This window comes from Dipodomys spectabilis, unplaced genomic scaffold, assembly GCF_019054845.1.
Source record: "Dipodomys spectabilis isolate Male_0828 unplaced genomic scaffold, ASM1905484v1 ptg000147l, whole genome shotgun sequence".
Lineage (NCBI taxonomy): Eukaryota > Metazoa > Chordata > Mammalia > Rodentia > Heteromyidae > Dipodomys > Dipodomys spectabilis.
In genome coordinates, this window is record NW_024870824.1 from 10,131,631 (window position 1) to 10,154,760 (window position 23,130).

General features: G+C 40.2%; 1 protein-coding gene across 3 annotated transcripts in view; it reads left to right on the forward strand.

The window, feature by feature from the left end:
* Positions 1–23,130, forward strand: part of Arhgap26 (Rho GTPase activating protein 26) — a 459,434-nt gene that overhangs the window by 424,832 nt on the left and 11,472 nt on the right. For 2 of the 3 annotated variants that reach the window (XM_042692004.1, XM_042692005.1), the window contains exons 21-22: positions 13,997–14,107; positions 20,081–20,172. In XM_042692004.1, the coding sequence (XP_042547938.1) occupies positions 13,997–14,107; positions 20,081–20,172 (203 nt within the window). Of the gene's footprint in view, positions 1–13,996; positions 14,273–20,080; positions 20,173–23,130 lie in introns of all 3 variants that reach the window. The other variant, XM_042692003.1, reaches the window with a different exon arrangement.

The window sequence follows — 23,130 nt, forward strand, 5'->3', positions numbered from 1 at the left end:
AAATACATTTTTATTGTTTTTCAGGCTGACTTGTCACATTTCTGTAAGAGTTAAAGGTTTTTGTTTTGCTTTTAAAAAGCATGTCAGCGGCAATTAGATGTGAAGGGTACAAAAGTGAAAATAGAAAACTAGGTGAAGTTCATGGTGACATGGATTGGGATGATCCTAACCCATGTAGAAAAGAGATCAGATTCTGGGCATATTTTGAGATGAGAGAAAACACAATTTTCTGATGAATGGAATGGAAGGGATCGAGAATAAGAACTCAGAAATGATCCCAATGTCTTGGCCTGATGTTTTCTGTCTTGATAAATACCCCATTATAAATTCCAGTGAGGATAGAGATTAAGTCATATGGAGAATTGTGGCACGTCTCAAGACCTTGATTACCATAGTGACTTTGTGTGTGGTAAACATATACATGGTAGTTCACTTGGTTTGCAAAACAGTCTTGTAGAATAGCTATTACCTTCCCTTTGACAGATGAAAGCAGGTTGTAGAACTTGGAGTAGTAGGGCTAGTATCCCAGCCCCTGTCTCCAGAGCCTGGCTGCAAAGCCCTCTGCTGCTCAGCCTTTGATATTCCATCAGTTTAGCAGAGTCTGACAAACAAAGTCTTGTAGCCAAGTCCATCCCCATATTTATTTTCCTACAGTCTGTGAACAGAGAAAAACTTTTGTTTTCACAAAAATTAAAACAGCTGGGTGATGGCTCAAGCCTATGATCTTAACTACTCCAGGAGGCTGAAAGCTGAGAATTGCAGTTCAAAGTCAGCCTGGGCAGGAAAGTCCATGAGACTCTTATCTCCCAAGTAACCAACAAAAGGCAAGAAGTTGTGACTGAAGTGGTGGAGCTCTAGGCTTGAGTGGAAAAAGTTAAGGGATAGTGCCCAGGTCCTGAGTTCAAGCCCTAGCACTAGCACAAAGAAACTTTTATCCACAAATAAAGTTTTATTGGAACACACATACACACACACATACACAATTTTAAAACAGTTAGTGGTCAGGAACAGAAGATAAGACAAAAGATGAACTTTGAGGCATTGAGATATCCAAAATAATTTTAAATGATACAAGGACTAACTTTTTTTCTTTATCTTAATAATACCAATGTCTCATTATTTAGAATGCAGTAAAGGAAGTACTGAGATTCAGAGGATCAGCTTGAAGAAGAATATTAACAAAATCTTAGTATTTAAAATACATGGAATACAATGATACCGCATAGCATGAGGTGGACATACATGCATGTCATTGGGCCATACTACCCAATCATCAGGAGGAAGAATGACAGTAGTGAATTACTGCAATGAATCTGAGAATATCTGAAATTTCTGTCTTCCTCCCTATCAGAACTGAGATGTCAGAAGTCCCCCTTCTGTCATATTTGTCACACAGTTTAGGCAAGCAAACAAGTCTGTAGAGCTGTCATGACAACCCCAGAGTGAGAACAATCTGTTTACCTCCCATAATCCTAATGGGAAAGGTCTGGCTTCCCTGGCTAACAGCAGTCTTACACTTGGCTTCTAGCAGACCCATATTTCCTTACCCAACTATTTGCTTTGATTTTATGGAGGCTTCTTTCTTTGTAATACAATTTTTGAGTACTGGCAAATCCAAAGAGGTTTTTTTAAAGCATTCACAGTACACACACAGCAACAGGGGGCTGTAGGGGAGGGGAGGAGGCAGGGTCAAATATGATCCTGGAGTTGGAGGAGAAAGCTGCAAGATATGATAGCAAAGAAGCCTCACGAAGAAGGTGACACTTACATGTGCTTTGATTATTGGATGGACAGTAACTAGAGGAGAGGCAGGGAGACACTGAAGGTAGGAACAGCAGCACCAGCAAGAATATGGACATGGTCACGTAAAGCAGGCTTATGGTACAAATAATGTCAATTTGACAAGAATAGGGATGGAAAACTGAGGCCAGTGGTCCAGAGCCAGGCAGGTGCCTATCTGTTTTATGTCTGGGGAGACAAAAGTATTTGTCCATGCTAATAAAAGTGAGTAACTATATATAAAAATGTTTGCCAAGGCTGGGCACAGAGGTTCATGCCTGTAATCCCAGGTACTTGGGAGACAGAGAGAGGAGGATTACAGTTTACCAACTTGGGCAAAATGGTAGACATATTCTATCTCAAAAACAGGCCAGATGTGGTTGTACACACCTATATTCCCAGCAACACCAGAGGTAGAGGTAGGAAGAACATGGTTCCAGATCAACATAGGTAAAAATATGTGGGACCTTATCTGAGAAATAACTAAAGCTAAAAGGGCTGGGGATGGGGCTTAAATAATAGTATGCCTAGCAAGTGCAAGGCTCTGAGTTCAAATCCAAGTACCACCAAGAAAGTGATCATTGGTTTTATGTCTGTCCCAGAACAAGTTACAGGGCCAGAGGTTGGGGAATATGGTGATTGGCCAACCTGAGTAACATGCCTCTCCAGCAGTAAAATTAGTAGGACACTGAAACCCCTGGATCACATTTGGTGGACAAACTTACATACGGAGTATGTATGTATAGCGTATATATGTATGGAATATATGTATGGAGTGTGTGTGTGTGTGTGTGTGTATATATATAACATATATATATATATATGGAATATTTTCAATGAGTACAAAATTATAAACAAGGCACTTGAAAAGATCTGCCCTATAACATTATATGTACTTAGCAGTAAGGTATGAAAAACATTTTAAAAGCCATCATAAAGGTTAATCCCATGATCTTTGTTCTTACCCCAAAATACAAAACAAAACAAGGGAACTTAAGAAAATGTTTGGTGGTGACATACTTCTCACCTTGATTATAGTGAGATGACATGACTACATGTTATATTATTCAAAAATTAAGTGAGATTCTATAAGCTTAGCTTTTTTCCAAAAAGATGGAGAAAGAGCTGTTTCATTTTAAATTTACATACGTCTATTATTTTAACAGTTATTCAATTCCTTTTTCCTTATCATGTGATGCTGCTATATTGAAATTGTATATTCTTGCATAGCATGGATTTCCTTTTATAGTTTATTTCTCTGATAATGAAAGATGTGCACTCAATAAATTGTTTAGTTATAAATAAAAAGGGGCTAGGAATGTGACTTAGTGGTAGAGTGCTTGCCTAGCATGCATGAAGCCCTGGGTTTGATTCCTTAGTACCACATAAACAGAAAAAGCCAGAAGTGGTACGTGGCTCAAGTGGTAGAGTGCCAGCTTTTAGCCACAAGAAGCTCAGTGCCAAGGCCCTGAGTTCAAGCCCCAGGACTGGCTAAATAAGTAAAATAACTTGTTCAAGAAACTAGAGGAAGAGAAGTATGAGAGCTGATAAAAAGGAATAAACTGGAAGTTAGTCATCCTACCTGGGGAGAGAATCAAGTCTTCAGTTAGTAGACAATGGGATGTTGTGAACAGGACAATGCTATTCATCCAACCCAGTCAGAATGAGAGAACCAGACTCAAGATCCCTACAATAGTGTGGAGAATGACCCTGTGCACAGGAGGCACTGAAATATTTTAAGTAGAGAAGTGACATAGTCAGGTTTGCATTTTGAAGTGGTTTCCTAGAATGATTAAGCATTTACATTAATTTTTTTGTTTGCCCTCTAAATTTGCTTAGCAACTCATATTGTCCAGAATAAATCTGGATCCACCTTGAATTTGGGGTAAACAATTTCTAATTTTGTGAGATCAAATGAATGATCCTTTACTATGTTTGTCTTTATCAACCTCTCTGTGTCTGTTCAGTTTTGAAGTATTAAGAACTAGAACAGAATATAAAAAGCATTTTTCTTCCATTTGTTTTTTATTCACAGATGTTAAAACTTTTCCCCCCAGTGGAAAGGGTAACTTTGCTGGAAAATCATTTAGAGTTTTTTTTCCATTCGAGTCAATATGCTCCTCAGAACCAGAGGAATAAGGAGCAATAGATTGCCTTGAGACCTAGATTACATTCCTTCATGGTAGCCATGGAGAGCAAGCAGTGTAACATGGAGAGTATGAGCTGTGTGGAAGGTCTCATTGGAGGAGCGAGACCAAGCAGGGAAGAAATAAGTAGAGAAATTTGAGTGGTTGAAATCAGATCAGAAACATTTTTCACATGTTTAGATTACAGAATAAACACTAGAACTAGAGGAAAGTCAGCTATTTGCTTGGAAGGAAGAAAAGAATCAGAGGCTACTGGCCTTTCCATCAGAGTTCATCTCTTCTTATCTCTGTCTCATACGCCTTCTGTGGTATCTGGACCAGGGTTTTACAGTGGCAGGAACTTAGTCCTCCTGGCTGTCACCCTTTTCAGAAGTCTTTTTTCTATTACTGAAAGTTCTAACCATAGTGAAGTAGTTTAGGCTCTCGTTTGAAGAATTCACTCTCCCCAGAGTAACTGTCAAGCAGTAGTAGCTCAGGCCACCCCTGCTAATTTTAGATATTCTTTTGTTTTCAGCAGTGGACATTTAGATTCTATTAAATCCTTTACTCTTCTTTTCCTCTCACTAGTCCAAACAGGAAATAATCCCTAAAAGTAGACTATATAGAAAAAACATGCCAGATGGCCAGGGCTTTCAGCCAGTGTTGTTCACACGTTGTCCAGCCTAAGCAAACTGTGACATGGGAGACATTCTCTTGACTTCCCCATGTCCCAGTTAAGGGAAAAGGCCATAGATTTACTTTAATAATTTTGCACCCTCCCCCAAAAAATAGTCTGTAGAATAGTCAATATAACTTTTCAGTGAGGCAAGCAGGCTAGGAAAATTCATTTTTACATATGGAAGTTGCTGAATGTCTGTTTGCATTTGACTGAAAAGGTAGAGAACAGTGGAAGTTGGGAGCTGCCAACTGTGTTATGCAACCTGATCCATGAATTCATAGAACAAAGTCTAAACTGTCTTCTTGCTTTCTAAAGAGTACAGTTAACACTTCAGATAGCTGGGGAGGTTTTTTTTTCTTTATGGCATTAATTTTTGATATAAAATGCTATGGAAAATATTTTAGGTACAAAATTGTGCATTTGAAAGGGTCAGAAATAAGTACAACACTGCACTATCTGCTCAGATTTATTGTAACTCCCAAATGCCTCTAAAAAATCAATTAATGTTACCATTAATCTCATAACCTAGAGAATCAAGGTCTCCTGATAGTTGATGTACTTACTATACATAAGTATGTTTTAAAGAAGCTTTGAAAATATATGGAGACAAGTATATGAGATACAAATGCATAAGTTTGTCATTATTTAGCAGACACCCTGTAACTACAACTCCTACTAGAATAGGAGGACAACCTTGCCAATATCTGCATCTCTTGCTTCTCCATCCCAGTTCTCTCCCTCCTCAACGTGCTGATCACTAGTCTGATGTTTATAGTAATATTCTCATTTTTATATTTTTACCTCCTATATACTTGATATTTACAAAACAGTCACTGTACAGTCACTGCAATCACTATACAATGTCTATATGGTAATACTTTCTATTTCTATATCTCTATCTATTTCTATGTCTATGTCTATGTCTATCTCTATCTATATATCATGGCTTCTAGGAGAAATACCAGGTAAGTAAGGTTCCTAGGAGCCTCTTGTCACAACATCATCATCAACTAAGTTATACAAACCATGTTTTGCTTTTAAGACAACTTATTTAGTGTTGTTGATTTATTAACACCATACTCATGACCAGCAATGCTGGAGCTCATGCCTGAAACATTCAAGCATATATTGGTTCTGTGAGAACCATCACAACCTTCTTGTGCTTATGAACACTAGTAGAACTTCAGCTGTATGCCTCAGGGCCATTTTAAACAGAAATCTTCAATAGGAGCACAGAAATCTGGCACTAAACAGATCTGGAAAGCAAGCTTATTTACAGTGTGATAGCTGAACTCAAAGGTAGGCTTGCCTCATTTGATCTCAATCGTGCCTATTGAGTGACTCAGGTTTTCCACTGCTCTGCACAAGTCCTCATAAGACCTTGAAATCTCCCAGGTATTTATTTTGGTGTTACAGGTGTATTTAAGAGAATAGGTCAGTTTGCAAATGAGGAATCTGTGGAAATAATAATAAGAGACAGTATGTATCCCTCAAAGCAATATTTATTTTTTGAGTCTGGTTTCTTTTGTTTGACTATTTGAAGAGTTGCTTATACCTGTAGCTCAGTCATTTTTATTGTATTAGAATAGAGTGCATCACTGTATCAAGACTCTAAAATTATTTTTCCATTCTACTTCTGTTGAAACTTGAGAGTGTTTCAAATCATTTCCTCTGTATTGCTGTACACATATGTGTCTCCTACTGTACACACACACACACATAGGGTATAGCTCTGACAATGGAACCGCTCGGTCATGGAGGATGAGACCTTATGACTTAGTCATTTTGTGTATCATCATTAAGTATCATCTCCCTATGGTTTTAATTTGCATTTACTGAATTAGCAAAATTAGAATTTCTTATCTATTTTCACTTGTGTTTTTATTTCCAATTAGTAGTAGTTCTTCATGTACTTTATGTGCCCTTATATGTTATAGACTGCTTTTTTACTCTCTTTTTATTTAATCTTTTGATGAAAAATGTTAATGTTGATTTGTTTGCTTGTTTGTTTTGAGGTAGAGTCTTGCTCTGTAGCTCAGGCTAGCCTTTAATTCATAATCTTTATGCCTCTGCCTCCCAAATGCTGGGATTACAAGCATGTGAACCATACCTGGCTCAAAGTTAATATAACCAGCATTTTCCCTTACAGTTCTCTCTATGTATACTCTATTGGGTAAATCCCAACTGTAAGTTCCTAAAGTTACTCTTTCTTCATGATCTTTATTATTTGACTTTGGTATTGAGAACTACAATCCATCTGATTTGTTTGGTATAAGGTAGGCCTTAAGTGTTATTTTGAAAATATAAATGCCTAATTATTGTAGCACTCTTTATAGAGGATATGACTATTATCATGTAGTGTGGGCCTATGAAAATGTATCAAACTATAAACAAATGCAAGTTAAATCTGAATGCCTAATCCTTGCCTGTGGACCCAGTTCCCCATCCTCAGTCTCCTACAGCAGACACAGCCTTGTGCTTAAAGATTTTAAGAATTATGTTCAAATATCCCTGGCATTAGGACTGCAGATGTATATTAGAGCTTATAACAGAGAACAGAAGATTCAGCCTAGTAGCACTATGTCTTTTATTTTATGTGTATGTTACATTGAATGAAAATTTGGTCTTAGACGCACCATGTATTTATTGTATAGAGTAATACACTTCTCTGAATTTCAGATGTTAATATGCCAACTCAGGGGAAAAAATGGAGATTTCTTCAGCAGCCATTCACATAGTTTAAAATAGAAAGTATTACCATATAGACATTTTATAGTGCCTCCAAAAAGTTTTAGGGTTTCCTTACCAGTAACTTCATACCTCATGCAATTTTTTATTGTTGAGAGAAGGTAATTACATTTCATTTTAGGAACCAATTCTGATATACTTGAATGTTGAATTGAAAAGCACTGAGAGACTCTACTTAGGTTCAACAGGAAAAAATACTGAGCTCAATCTGTATTGTGCATTTTTCACACAATTCATGCATTTGGCATCTGTTAACCTTTCTGGTTCCTTCCCTTGAGACTTTTTCCTTTTTCTGTGCAGTGAGCAATTGAACTAGGATTGCTGTTCAAGCATCTTCATTTCACATCCAGAGTTTTTCTCTTTACCTTTTACTTCTGTACTGTTCTATGTGAAAAGTTTCAAATTATTGACTGGGGAAATCTTAAGAACAGTAAGGGCCCTATCTTAAGATTTTGAACTGTGTTTAAACCCTGAAATTAATGTCCAATATTATCCACTACATCTGAATTTAAAATTCACTTGAAACTTAGTCTTCAGAGATATTGTAATGTTGGGAAAAATCTTATTTGTAGATTAGTCAAACTATTTTTAATGCAAATTCTTTTAAAAGGAATTTTTTAAGCAACTGCTTGTAATAGTTAAGACCCTGAGGGGATCTCACCACTTAATGTCATTAAAATAAGAAATAGAACTCTGCCACTTTTTGAATAAAAATATTAAATTACTTTGGATGAGAAAAAGAATCTGTAAATACTCACTAGTAAGAGTCAGAAAAGAACACAGAACACGTGGGAATCTTTTTTTTATAACTGTAAAGTTGTGAAGCACATTATAAAATTTTTGAGAAGGTTGGCATGTATATAGGATTTCTGTGTTCTAAAAGCTTGAATGAACATACATGAAGGCATGTGTGTTTGTGTATGCGTGTATATGTTTTTAAATTTCCAATAGATAAAAACCAGTTTTTAGTCTCTGATTTATGCCTTTCCTAGCTGAAATTTTATTTGATTTCCTTTCTTCTTTTATGGTGTCTTAAACAGACTTTTTTTTCTTTTTCTTTTTCTTTCTTTTTTTTTTGGCTGATCCTGGAGCTTGAAATAAGGGCCTAAGCTCTGTCCCTAAGTTTCTCTGTGCTCAAGGCTAGCACTCTACCATTTCAGCCACAGCACCACTTCCAGCTTTTTCTGAGTAATTTATTGGAGATTAGAGTTTCATGGACTTTCTTGGACAGGCTGGCTTTGAACCACAATCCTCAGATGTGGTTACTGAGTAGCAAAGATTGCAGGTGTGAGCCACAGTTGCCTAGCTAGAAAGAGGTATTTCTAAGGAATGACAATTTGCTGGTCTGGGATTAGATTCTGTAGGAATCTATAGGATTGCATCAAATTTTCTTAATTTTCATTTTGGAGAACAGTGGTAGGGACGAAAGAAGCTTCCCTTGGATTTGATAGCATCATCCCCAAATCTAGGTCTTTTCTGGTAGGACAGACACATCATTACGATGAGCCATAACTAGCCTAGGCCTGGGTGGGAATCTGAGCTATAGATCCTGTACCACTGCCTGACAAGATAAAAAATGCCAATTCTGTGTCTTCTCTACACTGTGCTGCCACAAGACTCTTTGGCCCCTCTTGTGCATCTTATTTCTCATGGCTACTCCTGTCTTTTCAGAGTCCCAGACTAAGCTCACTGCTTGTTTCGCTTGAAGCAGTCACATCATCTGTCTAGGAGTCTTAACTTCTCCAGGTTAAAACTGTCTGTCTTTCCATCTGCCTGTCTCCTTCCCACGCTATCTTCTTGGCATAATGCCTTTTGGAAAATGAAACATGCTTCCAGAGAGAAACAGAATGTTGAAAGGGAATTATATTCATTTATACATCATTGGAAGTGCTAGGAAAAAGAAGTAACCTTTGGAAGCTTAAATATAATAAAAATAAAAAATGTCAGTCTAGTTTTTAAAATGAAAGTGCTCAGTATTGGTGGGGCCATGGTATGAAAGAATTGCCAAATGTGGTAGGAGTGCAGTTTGTTAAGTCTTTTTGAAAAGTTACATGACAAGATGTATCAAGACCCTTAAAAGAAGCTTCTAGCCTTTGACCCACTAACTTGACTTCCAGGAATTTCTGCTAAGGAAACAATTGGTGACACAGACAGTGAACCTCCACAAGGGTGTGATTGCAGCACTATTTATAATAGTGATCCGAATGTACAGAGTAAAAAAAAAAAAGGTTATATAAGCCATGCAACAGAATACCCTGGAGCCATTTAAAAATATATCTAGGACTAGATAATGACATTGGAAATCTTTATTAAGTGATTTTTTAACAAACACAGGCGATTAATTATATAGGCAGCATTATGTGACCCCCCAAAATAATTAGTTGTAGCCTCCTAAGAAATTAACCTTGATGATCAGTAATATCAATTATGTATAACTGTGTTACTTTTCTTCTTGATTTTTGGTATTTCTCAATTCTCTGCAAAGCTACTGTTCAGAACAATCAACTTTCTACTTAATGGTCAGCTTACCTCTCTGGCAAGAGAACCTTTCCTCTTGTCCCAGCTCCAAGACCATGGGTAGTGTGAAGGCTAGAGAAGGTCTGTGCATCCATGCTCACACTGGTTGGAAGCCTGCCTGAGCAGTGCTGTGCACAGCACAGCAGGCATGCCCTGGCCAGTGCATCAGACATTCCATCATTCAAGTGACTCACCACAGAAGGGTGTCAAGCTGATGATATTGCTACACATTGTACTTGAACTATCAGCCACAAGCCCAAGTGCTGCCAACCTTTTAAGAGCCTTATCTTCCTGAACCGTTATTCTTTCACTGTCCTGTGAGTGTCAAAAGAACTGACTAGGACTGTCTGATTCCTTTTGAGGACGCTGAGGTCCAGCAAACTCCAGCTGATGCAAGCCTTCCAATTGGACACAGACCAGATCAGCAAACGTTCCTTCTAAGCTAAAGTCGAAGCTCCTGTTGTTGCTATAGCTGGGCTTTGATGAGGGGCTTGGCCAAGAATATTTAGGGTGAAAATATGCTGGGGCAGTCAGCATAGAAATGCCCATCTGGACCAAACAAAGCTTTTTTTTTGCAGGTCATTTAACTGTAGTTAAAAGATATTTCCTCCTATCTTAACCTCAGTTGTTTGTTTCCTTTGACTCATTAATGGAAAAAGAGGTTTAGAATTCTTTATTGATGTTTTAGAGCCAAGAATGATATTTACCAGGCTGTTGTTGTTGTTGTTATTTTCCTATTATTTGCCTTAGATTTTGATGGTTGAGTTTTTTGGTTTTGTTTTTTGTTTTTTTTGTTTTTAGATAGTAGTATAAAGTAACTGTATACTGTCACCAGACTGCTGGGGGAAGAACTTAAGCTTGTATAATGATGGGCCATTATTACCTTCCCCTTATATGCTTTATCTTACATCTTTTTATCCACCCTTTGCATCTTTTATCTTAGATATTGTATGAATTGTGTCAAAACAAAAACACAATGTTCTCTGGGTGTTTCTCAGAGGATCATCTCTAGGTATACAGGCCTCCTGTTGCTATACTCATCATTACAATACATAAAAATATGCAGTAGTATTGTTGGTAGTGACATTTATGACATATCTCTGAAGTACAAATGAACAAAAGGCATACTTTTTTAATAGTTGAAAATTTCATAGAAGTACTGTAAAATGTGCATTTTATTTTTTATACTAACTCAAATGTAAGTAATAAATTTTAAATTGTGGTCATTTCATAGCCAATAAATGTCACTGCAAAAATGAACAAAAGAAATTCTGTGTTAAAAATTGTACTTGAAACTAAGGCAGTTGACATGGGGATTGAAGATAATTTCCTACAACAGTTTTGGATACCTTGAGTTCCAGCCATATACCCAGATAACTTCAGCCCTTCAATACCAGCCAAGAACCTCTTAGGTATCTAAGGATGTAAAAAAAAAAAACACATTCAGAACTCATCTTGTGTTCTTAGAATAGGTTCCTGAGTATACTATTGCCAAAAGCATAAGTCTTGGTATAAATGGAATAGGAAGCTGGAGATATTTTTCCTATGTATGAAAGTTATTTTTTTTAGTTATACACTCACACACACACACACACGTGAACAAAAGGAGGTGTGTACATTTATTTATTTTTTGTGGCGGGGGGGGTCCGGTTGTGGGCCTGAACTCTGGGCCTGAGCACTGTCCCTCAGCTCTTCAGCTCAAGGCTAGCACTCTACCACTTGAGCCACAGTGCCACTTTAGGCTTTTTTCTTTTTGCTTATGTGGTGCTGAGGAATTGAACCCAGGGCCTCATGCATACAAGGCAAGTGCTCTACCACTGAGCCACCTTCCCAGCCCTGAAAGCTATTTTTTTTTAACTATTGCAAGGACACTTTAATTGTCCTGTGGTACTGCTGACCAAAGAAACAGATTTAGTCCAATCCTCTGGACTTGGACTGTTCCGTGAACCTCCAAATTACTACTGATACTTCTCAGCTTCCTGGGCTTGGCTGCAGTTTGGAACTGCAGCCTTGGAACTCAGGCCTTGATTGTGGAAGTGGAAGGAGGACAGAGAAAATGAGATGTCTCTTATTAGCACAGAACTAAGGAAGATTGCATCATGGAAGTAAAGTGACACTGCTCCTTGGACTCAAGGAAGCATCATGTGTGAGCAATTATTAAAATCATAATAGAGTAACACCCCTCAGTTATTGAATTTTACTATCTTCTATTACACTTCAAAAAAATCTGCCCTGTCTTGCCAAGTACATTTTAAGCTCTTTGAAGTCAGGGACTATAGCAGATTTCTACTTATTGTCTTACTCATTCTAGGTACTCAATGACAAGTCTTGCAGATTGAGAAAAATTTTTTTAAAATGGATCATACTCTTGGAATTTAATTTTTCTCCTCATATATGTATGAATTCCATCTGCTATTTGAATCTACCAGACAGAGCACTGGAGGCAGGGTTATAGAGTCTGTTGGAATTTACATGTTGAGTCTTATTGAGTCTGGCTCTTACCATATTCCCATGCTCCCTTGCAAATGTGGTAGACATCTAAAAGAAACTTGTAAATCAGCAGTTGGGAAGATTGCTAATGCTATGGCTGTCTCTGTTAAGAAGCATGGTAGACCCTAGAAGAACAGAACAAGACCTGAAAGAAGACCAAAAACAATGTATTGGCACCAAGAGCCCAGGCTTGGGCTCAACAAAATTGGGATTTGAACCCAAGCTATTAAGTTTTTGTGCTAGGTATTTTTAAGCAGGCCATATAGCCCAAGTTTTTGATCTATTAAATGGAAAATTTAATAGTGCCTGTGTGTGGGCTTGTTGAGTGGGTTGAAATTCATTAGTTTTACTCACTAGTAATCTGTCAAATACAAACAGGCACTTATGTAGGCATTGAAGATACAACAAGGAGCAAAAAGGAAAAAAATCCCCACTCTCATGGAACTTATTGTCTAGAAATATAACACATGCAATAGCATCTAATAAATGGTTAATCAGATTCATCTGATGATAGCTGATGAACCTCAGACAGTAGGCTTTTACTGCGTGCTTCTATAAGTGTTCATTATTAGTGTAACTTTAGGGAAGAACCATTAAGTAGAACATTTATGTATTGTTGCTAAATTCCACTCGGCTTTGAAGTCTTTTCCCTTTGGGCTGGGTTTCTGTCGTTTTTACCTCCAATAAGTGTTTACTGGAAGCAGTTCAGCAATCAGACAAGATTCAGGAGCTGTGAGTGAGTGAGTTCTGGATTTCCATGTCTTAACCATCAGTGTTTGCATTATCTGTGATTTTATATGATTTCATGAGCTGCACAGGTATTTATGAAATTTGTGGAATAAGCCAAAAGGCTAGCCCAACCAATTAAAATCCACAAACCATATTTTAGTGAGCAACTTCAACCTTTAATCCCCAAACCCTTGGTCAAACCCATTCAGCAAAGAAAAGGTGGACAAGTTTTTGGTTTACTCTTTTTTTTTTTCAATTGCCTTCCCAGTTTTGAACATCATAAAACCCCAAATGCATGAAGGAGAAAGGGTGGACTTAGATATCAAACCTCTAGAGAACAGAGCACTGTTTCATGTTGCTCCTCAGAGGTGTGTGTCCATACTGCCTCCATCCCCCTGTCATGCTTCTAATGAAGTTCTTCAGAACACCAATGGCACACTGCCCATTTCATTACCAATGTAAACAGGAAATTATTTTCTCCCTGAACAGCCCTTGTGGCCCAGAAAAATGGCCATTTCTTCTGAGACATAACTTTAAAGACACAAGAGTGAGGCTGAAGGCTGGTTATGCATGAGCCCTGCGTGAAAACAAGGCTTGGTGCTAGGACATAGGTATAGGAACTCATGTGCATGGATTCAGGACATTGTTCACTGATGGCCAACAGTCTAATGGACATGAGCGAAGAAGTGCCTATCACCTAAAAAGCAGCTGTTCTACAGGACAGAGACATGTGGTCTGAGGATCTGCAGCGCAGGCATTCCTGGGAGCACGTAGAGGTATTGTCTGGGGAACTGTGATATGGCACTGGCTACCTATCCCCGGATTCAGGGCTCCTGTGTTCTGCTCCAGCACCCATCATTTGGCCTCCTGTGCTCCCATTGTGGTTTCCCTGTGTGCTGACAAGTTTTCTGGTTGTTATGTCTTACAGCCCCCCGAATCCAAGCCCAACTTCACCCCTCTCGCCTTCTTGGCCCATGTTCTCGGCACCATCCAGCCCTATGCCCACCTCATCCACGTCCAGCGACTCATCCCCCATCAGGTCTGTTGCAGCGTTTGTTTGGTTTTCTGTTGCTGCCGTTGTGCTCTCATTGGCTTGGTCCTCTCTTCATGCAGTGTTCAGCCTCCTCGTCAACTTTGTTCCCTGCCATCCAAACCTGCACTTGCTTTTTGACAGGCCAGAAGAAGCGGTTCATGACAACTTCAGGTAAAATCATGGATGATGACCAATCTGTTCCTGTCAATCCACAGATGGTCGGGGACAACAGGGGTCTCCTCTGCTCACCTATGGTTCTATCCTCAAAGACCAAAGCCAGGAGGAACCGTTTGCATGCCCTTGCATGGCATTATTTACTCCCTTTCCAATCTTAATCCAAGTTTCTGAATTCATCTCTGGTGCCTGGAATGTGGAAACAGGGTACCTCCTGAATAAAGTTCCTATTTTAGGCCTCTCTGAGCTATCTGGGCTCTTTAAGCTTTGGTATAAAATAGAACAGTGTTGAGACATGGGCCAGCCCTTTCTTCTCTCATTTTTGTCAGGTAGCATCAGGAAATGTTTAATTAAGTTTGGGCCACCATCCTGACCATTGACACATAATTACTGAGCTCAGACCAGATATACTGGGTAAGAGACTCAACTAGCAAAATAAATGATTGAGAGCTGAAGCAATTTCTTTTTAAATTGCTCATGGCGAAGCCTCCTTTGCCTCCTTAAACTCCAGGCATCATCTGGGATCTCAGCCTTCTGTTGGCTGTGGGTGATGAATGCTGAGTACTTGTGGGAATAGGCATCACCTCTTTTTAAGGGTGAGAGGCCAAACTAGTTCCCCTCCCCAAGGGCCATCTGCAGCTTTCCCTGTCTTGATGATCACCACAGTGAAGTGACACAGTTCTTTGCTGTGGAGCTTTTTGTAGAAAAGAATCTCTTCAAATTCAGAAAAAAAAAAAAATGAATAACAATCCCACAGCATTCCTCTCCTGTAGAGGCTCCAAGCATGAGTCCCTCCCAAACTTAAGTCTTCTTTCAGAGAACCAAAATGTAGAGCCTAATTATAACCATCATAACATTTGGGGTTTTGGCAAGATTTCCTCATCCATCTTTTTCTCCTAAGGGGTGGGTCTAGCATAGAGGCTTAAATAATTTATCAAGCTGATTCGCACTTTTTAAAAAAGAAAATCCCTCGCTATTTATATATACAGATACATACATAACTTTATTCCCCTCCAGGCATTTCATATGTATCATTTCATTCTATCCTCCTGGGACAATGAGAAAAGAAATGGCCGGAACCCTATTGTAAAAAAGGAAAAATAAGGTACAGAGAGATGACTGGACAGTCCCTTGACTTAAATGTAAGCCACTATAGAATTCAGGAGTTCTTCTCCTCTGCCTAGCACTTGTGCTCCAAATACATGAGGACCTCAACTTTTAAGTTGCAAGCAGCTTCCAGCCCCAAAGTCTAGCTCTTTTTCCAAGTTAGTTGTAACTTTCCATTTAGCTTTGTCCTGGATGATGGGAAAGATAAAATTTTGTTATATATTCTTTTCTTCTCCCATAAATAAGGTAAAGATTCAGACCCTGTTCTCCTGATCTCTGCCACCTTCTGGGGACGTTGGAGATGTTTACGTTATGGAGTCACTCATTGTCCCGTATGGCCCTGGACATAGAAAGTATTACAATGACCAAAGATAGTCACCAAGTTTGAATAAACAAACTTGGGCATTGGGAAAATGAAGCTTGTTCATTTTCACCAAAAAGGAGTAAGATCTTAATCTTCAAACATTTGCTCCTTGAACAAAAATGGTTAAGAGACCTGGGACAATAAAACAGTTCATGGGAGTACAAGGAACCTCTCTACTGTCTACTTTGAATATATTTACTTTCTTTGTGTTATAAGGCCCTATTACTTCGTAGGCATCTGTCTCTCCACTTCCTTCTATCTCCCAAAATATTCCTTTTTTTCCCCTCTCCTTCTTCCCCCACCTCAAGTATTTCTTTCTATCTCCCAATTGGCAGAGGGGTCATGGTTACTCAGTACTATCCCCTCTGGCTATTGCTAGAATAGCACCATTTCTTGATGCTGTTCTACAGCTCTTCAGGAAGCTGCCATTTTGAAATAGACAAGGCAAAAGTAAGGCTTAGAATTGGATGTCACTGAAGTATGTGTGTACCCCCAAGGTAAGCACAGATAGAGATATTGCTGGAGAAGTAGCCCAGCAGAGGAACAAAGAAGGTTCTATCCCCCAACTGCTATCGCAGTGTATAGTTAAGAGATGGGGGCATACAACCAATATTCACGCCCAATGAGGACTCTCCAAATCTACTAACAAGTCTGCATGAAGCTCCAGATTTCCTTCCTTGAGCAGGGCTTTAAAAAACAAATTTGGGGGGAAAAAAAATTCGGACTGAGACCAAATTAGTGGTTCTGTGAACCACTGTCTCTTCTGGAAATGGCTTCCTCTACCTTCCTCCAAACACATTGGTGTTCCCCCAGCACCACACCCATAATGTATCTTTGCACCTGAGCCTGTAGAAGCGCTCCTTTATAACCAAACCACTGCTGGTCTAGCTGGCTCCACCCTGATAGTGTGCATGGTAGAAAGGGGGTTGTCATTTTGCTAGCTTGCAAGGGCATTTGAGGGAAACTCCTCTGAGTGCTTTCCTGGCTTCATGCCACACTCAGAGGGGAAAATTAAAAGTGAACCAGCAGAAGGATCTAGAGCTCATTCATGTCCTTGAAGGCACAGCTAAGGGCTGAAAGGGTGCTATGACAAGAGCAACTGAAACCACCCCAGGCTCCCTGGGTCCACTGTTGAGGTATATTGAAGAGAGTAGGGAGCCAAAGAGCCAAAGGTACTTGGTGGGGGCAGGGGAGATATATATATTTGCACAGAGCCAGTGCCTACAGACACAAACTTTCTGCCAACATCTGACTGGCTAGGAAACCTACCTAAAACAAACTTCCCAAGGCTTCTGAAGAGGGTATTGTAAAATAGTGGGCCTTTTGGAATGACAAACTTAAAAGATTAGAATTGTCAGCTTTAAAAAATGAAAAAAAAAACACCCAGTTTAATTTCAATTATAGCAAACAGTTTCTTAGTATGTACTTATAGTGATGGGACATACATATACAAAAGAATGTCCATTATTTAAATGAAATTCCAATTTAACTAGTTATCCTGTATTTTATTTTGCAGACCTATTCCTGGAGAATTAGAATTTGTCTTTGCACTTGCATAGGGAGCCAGATTTGATCTCCAGTACTGCAAACAAATAAGTAAATAAATGTGCCTCTGACATCCCTTCCCCCCTTATTTCTGTCCATAATCTAAGGAAATAAAAGGGGAGATTCCTTCCATAAACTATCAGTCACCTATTGAGAGAAAAGGTTGTTCTCTGACCTTTGTTTTTACTTTTGGTGGTACTAGGGTTTGAACCTAGGGCCTTGTACTTGCTAAACAGGTACTCTACCATTTGAGCCACTTTCTAGCTCCTATTATTATTTTAATGTACTGTTTTTTCTCACTTTATTACTCAATACTAGAAAGCCAATATTGGTGGAAATTCTACTCCATTTGAGTTGCTCCTCTTGAATACAGGAGATCATTCCCTTCACTTTTTGCCTGCCAACCACCCTGGCTATTTTCCCCAGATTGCCATTATTTTGTCCCATTACCTTTATTTAATGAGACTAATAAGTAATCTCTGCAAAACTCCAGCCAGAGAATACTTGCCTAAACTGGTCTTTTTGTACTTTACCCACCTAGTCTGTCATTTCCTCAAGAGCAGTAATTGTGCCCCATACCTCACCTCTAAGACCCTGCTCCCTGGCCTTACACTATTTCCCTATCTTCCATGGCAGGACAAGCTTCACCTGCCTAGTATTATGGGTTGTTGGCTGTTTTAGCTGTTTTCAGAACCAAGGACTCCTATCTCCTCTGCTCACCACCCTTACAAAACAAAGCAGACTTTTTATTCTCCTGGAAAATTACACATAATATGTTTTTCACTCATATCCAACAAGCATATTTGGTTTAGTTATAGCACAGAACATACCTATATTCCAAACCTTATTTTTTTTAACCTGATAATTAGAGCTATTTTCCAGTTGGAGTTAACAAATGCTAAAACTTTTTTTCCTTCATTCAGTGACCCCATGTCATTTTCTTGCATTTTCCTGGTTTTCTCCCCTGCTCATCATTTCATGGCTACTAGAAAACCAGAGAATAACAGTAAACCATTGTTTCCCTAGCAACAAATTCTGAATAATCATTTACTCTGATCATCCTGCTATAGAAGACTATAAATGATTTTTTCCTTCATGGAAAAGATTGGAAGATTTAAATTCTTTAGCCCTGATTTAGGTTTTTACCCATCTATGGCTCTTTTTTTCCAAAGAGAAGCTGTACTCGGTGACCCCAAACAATGACAGCTCTAGAATGACCTTAAGAAACCCTGATCCATCTGATTCTGTCTAGCCCTACTGAACACTAAAACCTTCCTTTACAAGTCTCATCCAGCCATTAGAAATCAGAGCACCCATGGGGCTGGGAAGGTGGCTCAGTGGTAGAGTGCTTGCCTTGCATGCATGAGGCCCTGGGTTCAATTCCTCAGCACCACATAAGCAGAAAAACCTGGAAGTGGCGCTGTAGGCTCAAGTGGTAGAGTGCTGGCTTTGAGCTGAAGAGTTCAGGGACAGCATTCAGGCCCAGAGTTCAGGCCCCATGACCGACAAAAAAAAAAGCAAAACCAGAAATCAGAGCACCCCAGGAGCCTTACAGCGTGTCTTTTTGAAACTCCTTACTGATAAAATGAAGATAAAGCAGATAACATATATCCCTTGGATAAGTGTCTAATCCAAAGGATCTCCTTACTCCTTTTTAAAATTCTGAACCCTTTAATATACTTCTCTAGATGACTTGGAGAGAGGTCAGTTGTGAGAAAGATCTAACTTTTAACAATTAAATGCCATTCTGACCCTTAAAAGGTCTGTAGACTATTGGGAATGAGTTGGATATCAAAGCCAAATTCAACAGACAAGAGGATTCATCTGTTCTTACAAATTGCCCTTGCTTTTTGATAAATAGGCATACATTTGTTTTATTGGCACATAGCTACACGGATTCACTAACATATCATCTGTGAGATTCACTCTCCAACCCTTTGCAGAAAAGTTTCCAACCTATGCTCTAGAGCTGTGGTTCTCAACCCTGGTTGCAGCTGAGAAGTACTTAGAAAGTGACATCTACTCAGTATTTTTAAAATTTCTAATGCATATGCTTATATCAAGTCAGAAGGATCTTCAAATGCTGCAATCTTCAAATGCTCCCTGAGTTTGATGCAGAGAGTAGTACAGGACAAGAGAAGGAATCAGAGTAGTTTAGTGTCTCCTCCCCCTTTGTCCTCCTCTACAACACACATTGGGGCACATGTGTAATACAACACATGTGCACCTTCTCCATTCCCTGCCCTACCTTGAGGGCTGAGGAGTTCCAGCTCTGGAATGCCGCCCCACCAGCAAGACCTTGCCTAGTAAGAATGAGGAACATGAGAGCTCATGGGTGTGAGGCCTGGGGCTAGAACCTGGCCTTGCTGGAATTACTCCTTGACTCACTAAGCACCAACTTCCATGTGTCCATTGGTAGCAATCTCCAGAGCAGTCTGGAGGTTCCTTCTGCCTTTGCCTCCCCTCTCTCCTAAGTACTCTTGTTCCAGTATAGGGGTCCTGCCTGCCCTCCGCCTGCCAATGTAACTCCTAGAAAAAAATTAACATGGCACAGATGATCCCTGAAGTGTGCGTGCTTGGAACGTGAGGCTTTTTCCTCTATTTCTCATTTTTCTCCTGTGACTTTTGCAACCTTATCACCTCCTGTTTTACTATCTGACAACCTTGACAGGCTCTTCCCATGAGAGAGGACTAGGTGACTGGTAGAGAAAGGGAAGAAGAGAGATGAAGTAGTTGGGCCTTTCTGTGGTTGAAAAACAAACGTTAAGTAAACTACTATTTCTTCACAGCACACCATTCCGGAAGGCCAAGGCCTTGTACGCATGCAAAGCTGAGCATGACTCGGAACTCTCCTTCACAGCAGGAACAGTCTTCGATAATGGTGAGTTTCCCATGCCCTAAACTAAAATACAAGGGAGGCAGACAAATGACTGGCATTTTTCAAATTCACCTACAGCTAAAACTCAACAGTAGGTAAGTTAGAGAGAGAAAGGGAAGAGAGAGGGAGAGGGAAGGAGAAGGATGGAAGAGGAGGAGGGAGACAAAACAAGAGAATAAGAGAACAGCAACAAAAATAGACAAGCAAGCGTGCCCTCAGCCTCTAGCAGAGTTGTTCTCAACCTAAATGAGATTAGACCTTCAGAAACCTCAGTACTGGTCAGTAGCTTTCAGAGTCTGAGGGCTGCACTGAGAGAGGACTAGAGACTAAGGAGCAGAGAAAGAAGTGTCTGCAATTGGAAGCACAAGCTGGGAATGGGAAACATGGCCTCTTTCTCTTGGGAAGAAGGTGAATGCACTGTCATCAGCAGGCAGGGCAGACCAGAGAGCAGGACACTTAGTGGGCTCCAAAACCAGTTCTAATGCCACTCAGGGAAGCCACCTTGGGTTCTTATTTATCCTCTTTTTAATTTGGGCGATCATAGAGAAGACTCTCCTATAGCACTCTATATAACTGGGATGTAGTACTTGGTGAGTGCTGTTTTCTTGTGCCTTTTTAATTTACTTTCCTCCTGAAGAAACAGAATTTCAAGTGAGAGTTGGTGTCATAATTTGTCATAACATTATTTACACAAGAGAAAAGTCTAGATTCTGCTGAAAAGCCCAGGTTTCTTTGACAACTGAGCTTTCTCTAGATGATAGCATTCTCCTTTGGGGTTAAGCCTCCTGATCACTAAGCCAAAGAATCAGTTCTACTTTCCTGAAAGGAGGCAGCAAAGGCAGCCACCTGGTTTCTAGCTGCCTTCCTGGCATTAGGTATGGTGAGGGCAAAGGTCTGGAACCATCCTCATGGACATCTCTGCCTTGATCTTCCTGCCTCAATGGGAGCTAGCAGTATGGGGTGGGACCAGGGCAGCCAAGGCAGCCACACAGCACCAGGGAGGTTGACCCACAACACACATCCAATTTGACCATTTGCTCTTGTGTGATGTCAAGGCAGTGAGTGACTTAGTCTCTGTGCCCCGGTTCTCTCCTCTGTGGCACACTGCCTGCCTTTTAGGGCATTGTGAGGGGAAATAGAGACAATGCATCTCACATGTTTAAAGTTATATTTGACATGTGTGGACACTCAAGATATTCATACCTCTATTTTTAGGATCATTTTATACATCTTAGAGAAGACCCTGACATCATAGTTCACGAGGACAACTCTTCCTCTCTAATATAGCTCATGCCTGGCTTTTGATTGGGCTGTAGGCCTTTAGCCTGGATAACCTGAGTCCTGACTACATCTGAAAGGGCCTCCCAGCCCAAGCCAGAGCAGAGATGGGCTCCTGGGAACCCACCTTTGACTGGAGCTACAGCCAAGGAGGCTGCCAGCCCCCTGAAGCCAAGTGTCTAGACCCTGCCTTCTGCACAACAGCACTTGCTGTCAGGCATGGGTGGGCAGAATGGGAAACATGGCCCTGAACATGTGAGGACTCCAGATCACACTCAACCAGCATGATTCAGGGTGAGCCAGAAAGTGCATGTGGCTTGCTGAGCCTGCCTTCCTTTTTCTTCAACTCAAACACTGCACTGTCCTTAAACCTTTGCACTGTTAAATCTTGGCCAGCCCTGTTGCCTCTCCTGTCAGCAGCTGGTGCTTTCAGACTGGCAGGTGCAGTGGGTCTGTCCAAAACCATGTCATTGGTGAGTTTTCCCCACACAGACCGAGGTGGAGGAGTCACAGCCCAGATGTAACATGACACAACTTTCATAACAGATGAGCTAGAATGGACTGCAGTGCTTGTACCCCTGTGTTCTGCGGTCAGCAGGGGAGTGGTTTCTCCCTGTAGATGGGCAAGGTGTGACAGGTCCTCACACTTAGAGTGGCTCCAAGACCACAACTCTGACCAATAAGACCCAAATCATTGCACCCAAGGGCAGTGAAGAACCTATCAGTTCTTTGCTCTTCCTGCATGGGACCTCTGACACTGTGGGTCTCATTTGGGATTCTATTAAGTTCAGTCTTCTTCCATTTTTAACAAGCTTACTAAGATACACCTATATCATATAATTTATCCATTTGAGTTCAACATTCAGTTTTGTGAGTTTTTATTTTATTTTGTTTTGTTTTTATGGTCCTGGGGATTGAACTCAAGGTTGCCTGCTTGCTTGGCTTGTTTGTTTAGCTGGCACTCAGCCATTTAAGCCACACCACCAGTCTGAATCTTTGCTGGTTATTGTGGAGATGGAGTTTTGAAGACCTCTCTGCCCAGGCTGACTTCAAACTGTGATCCTCGGGATCTCAGCATCCCAAGTAGCTAGGGTTATAGGCATGATCCACTGGCACCCAGCTCTTCATGACTTTCAATTGCAAGTCCTTTCCTATCCCACAGGGTGCTCTTCTCAGCCAAGTCAATGCGTATTTCCACCCCACTGTTTGGCAATCATTGAAACTACTATAGTGATGCATGAGAGCAAGAGAGAGGTTTGATAGGACAGTCAGAGGACTTCCCTGGTCTGTTGTGATCTCTAGGAGTCATGGCAGAGTTCATGGACCCGACTTTGTTTTTAACTAGCAATGTCAGTGACCTTTCAAATTCCCTGAAGAGCAGAGCCAAATTAAACCTCAAAGAAAAACACCTCTCTGTGTTGACTGAGCTGTAGTCAAAGGTGAATCTGACAAAACTTGGTTTGGCTGATACTTATTAAGGCCTATTCCAGAAGGAAATGCTACACATACACTATTTCCTCTTCCCTTTTCTACAGAAATCAGGCACTACAGGTGAAAAAAAAAATTGTAACATGTTAGGTCTTTTCCCTTTTTCCCTAGTCCTGCCCCTTCTATGTTTGCTACTGGAGATTCTAGGAAAGGGCTACTTAGCTTGGATGTGCTGTAACTGTCAGATTCCAATAT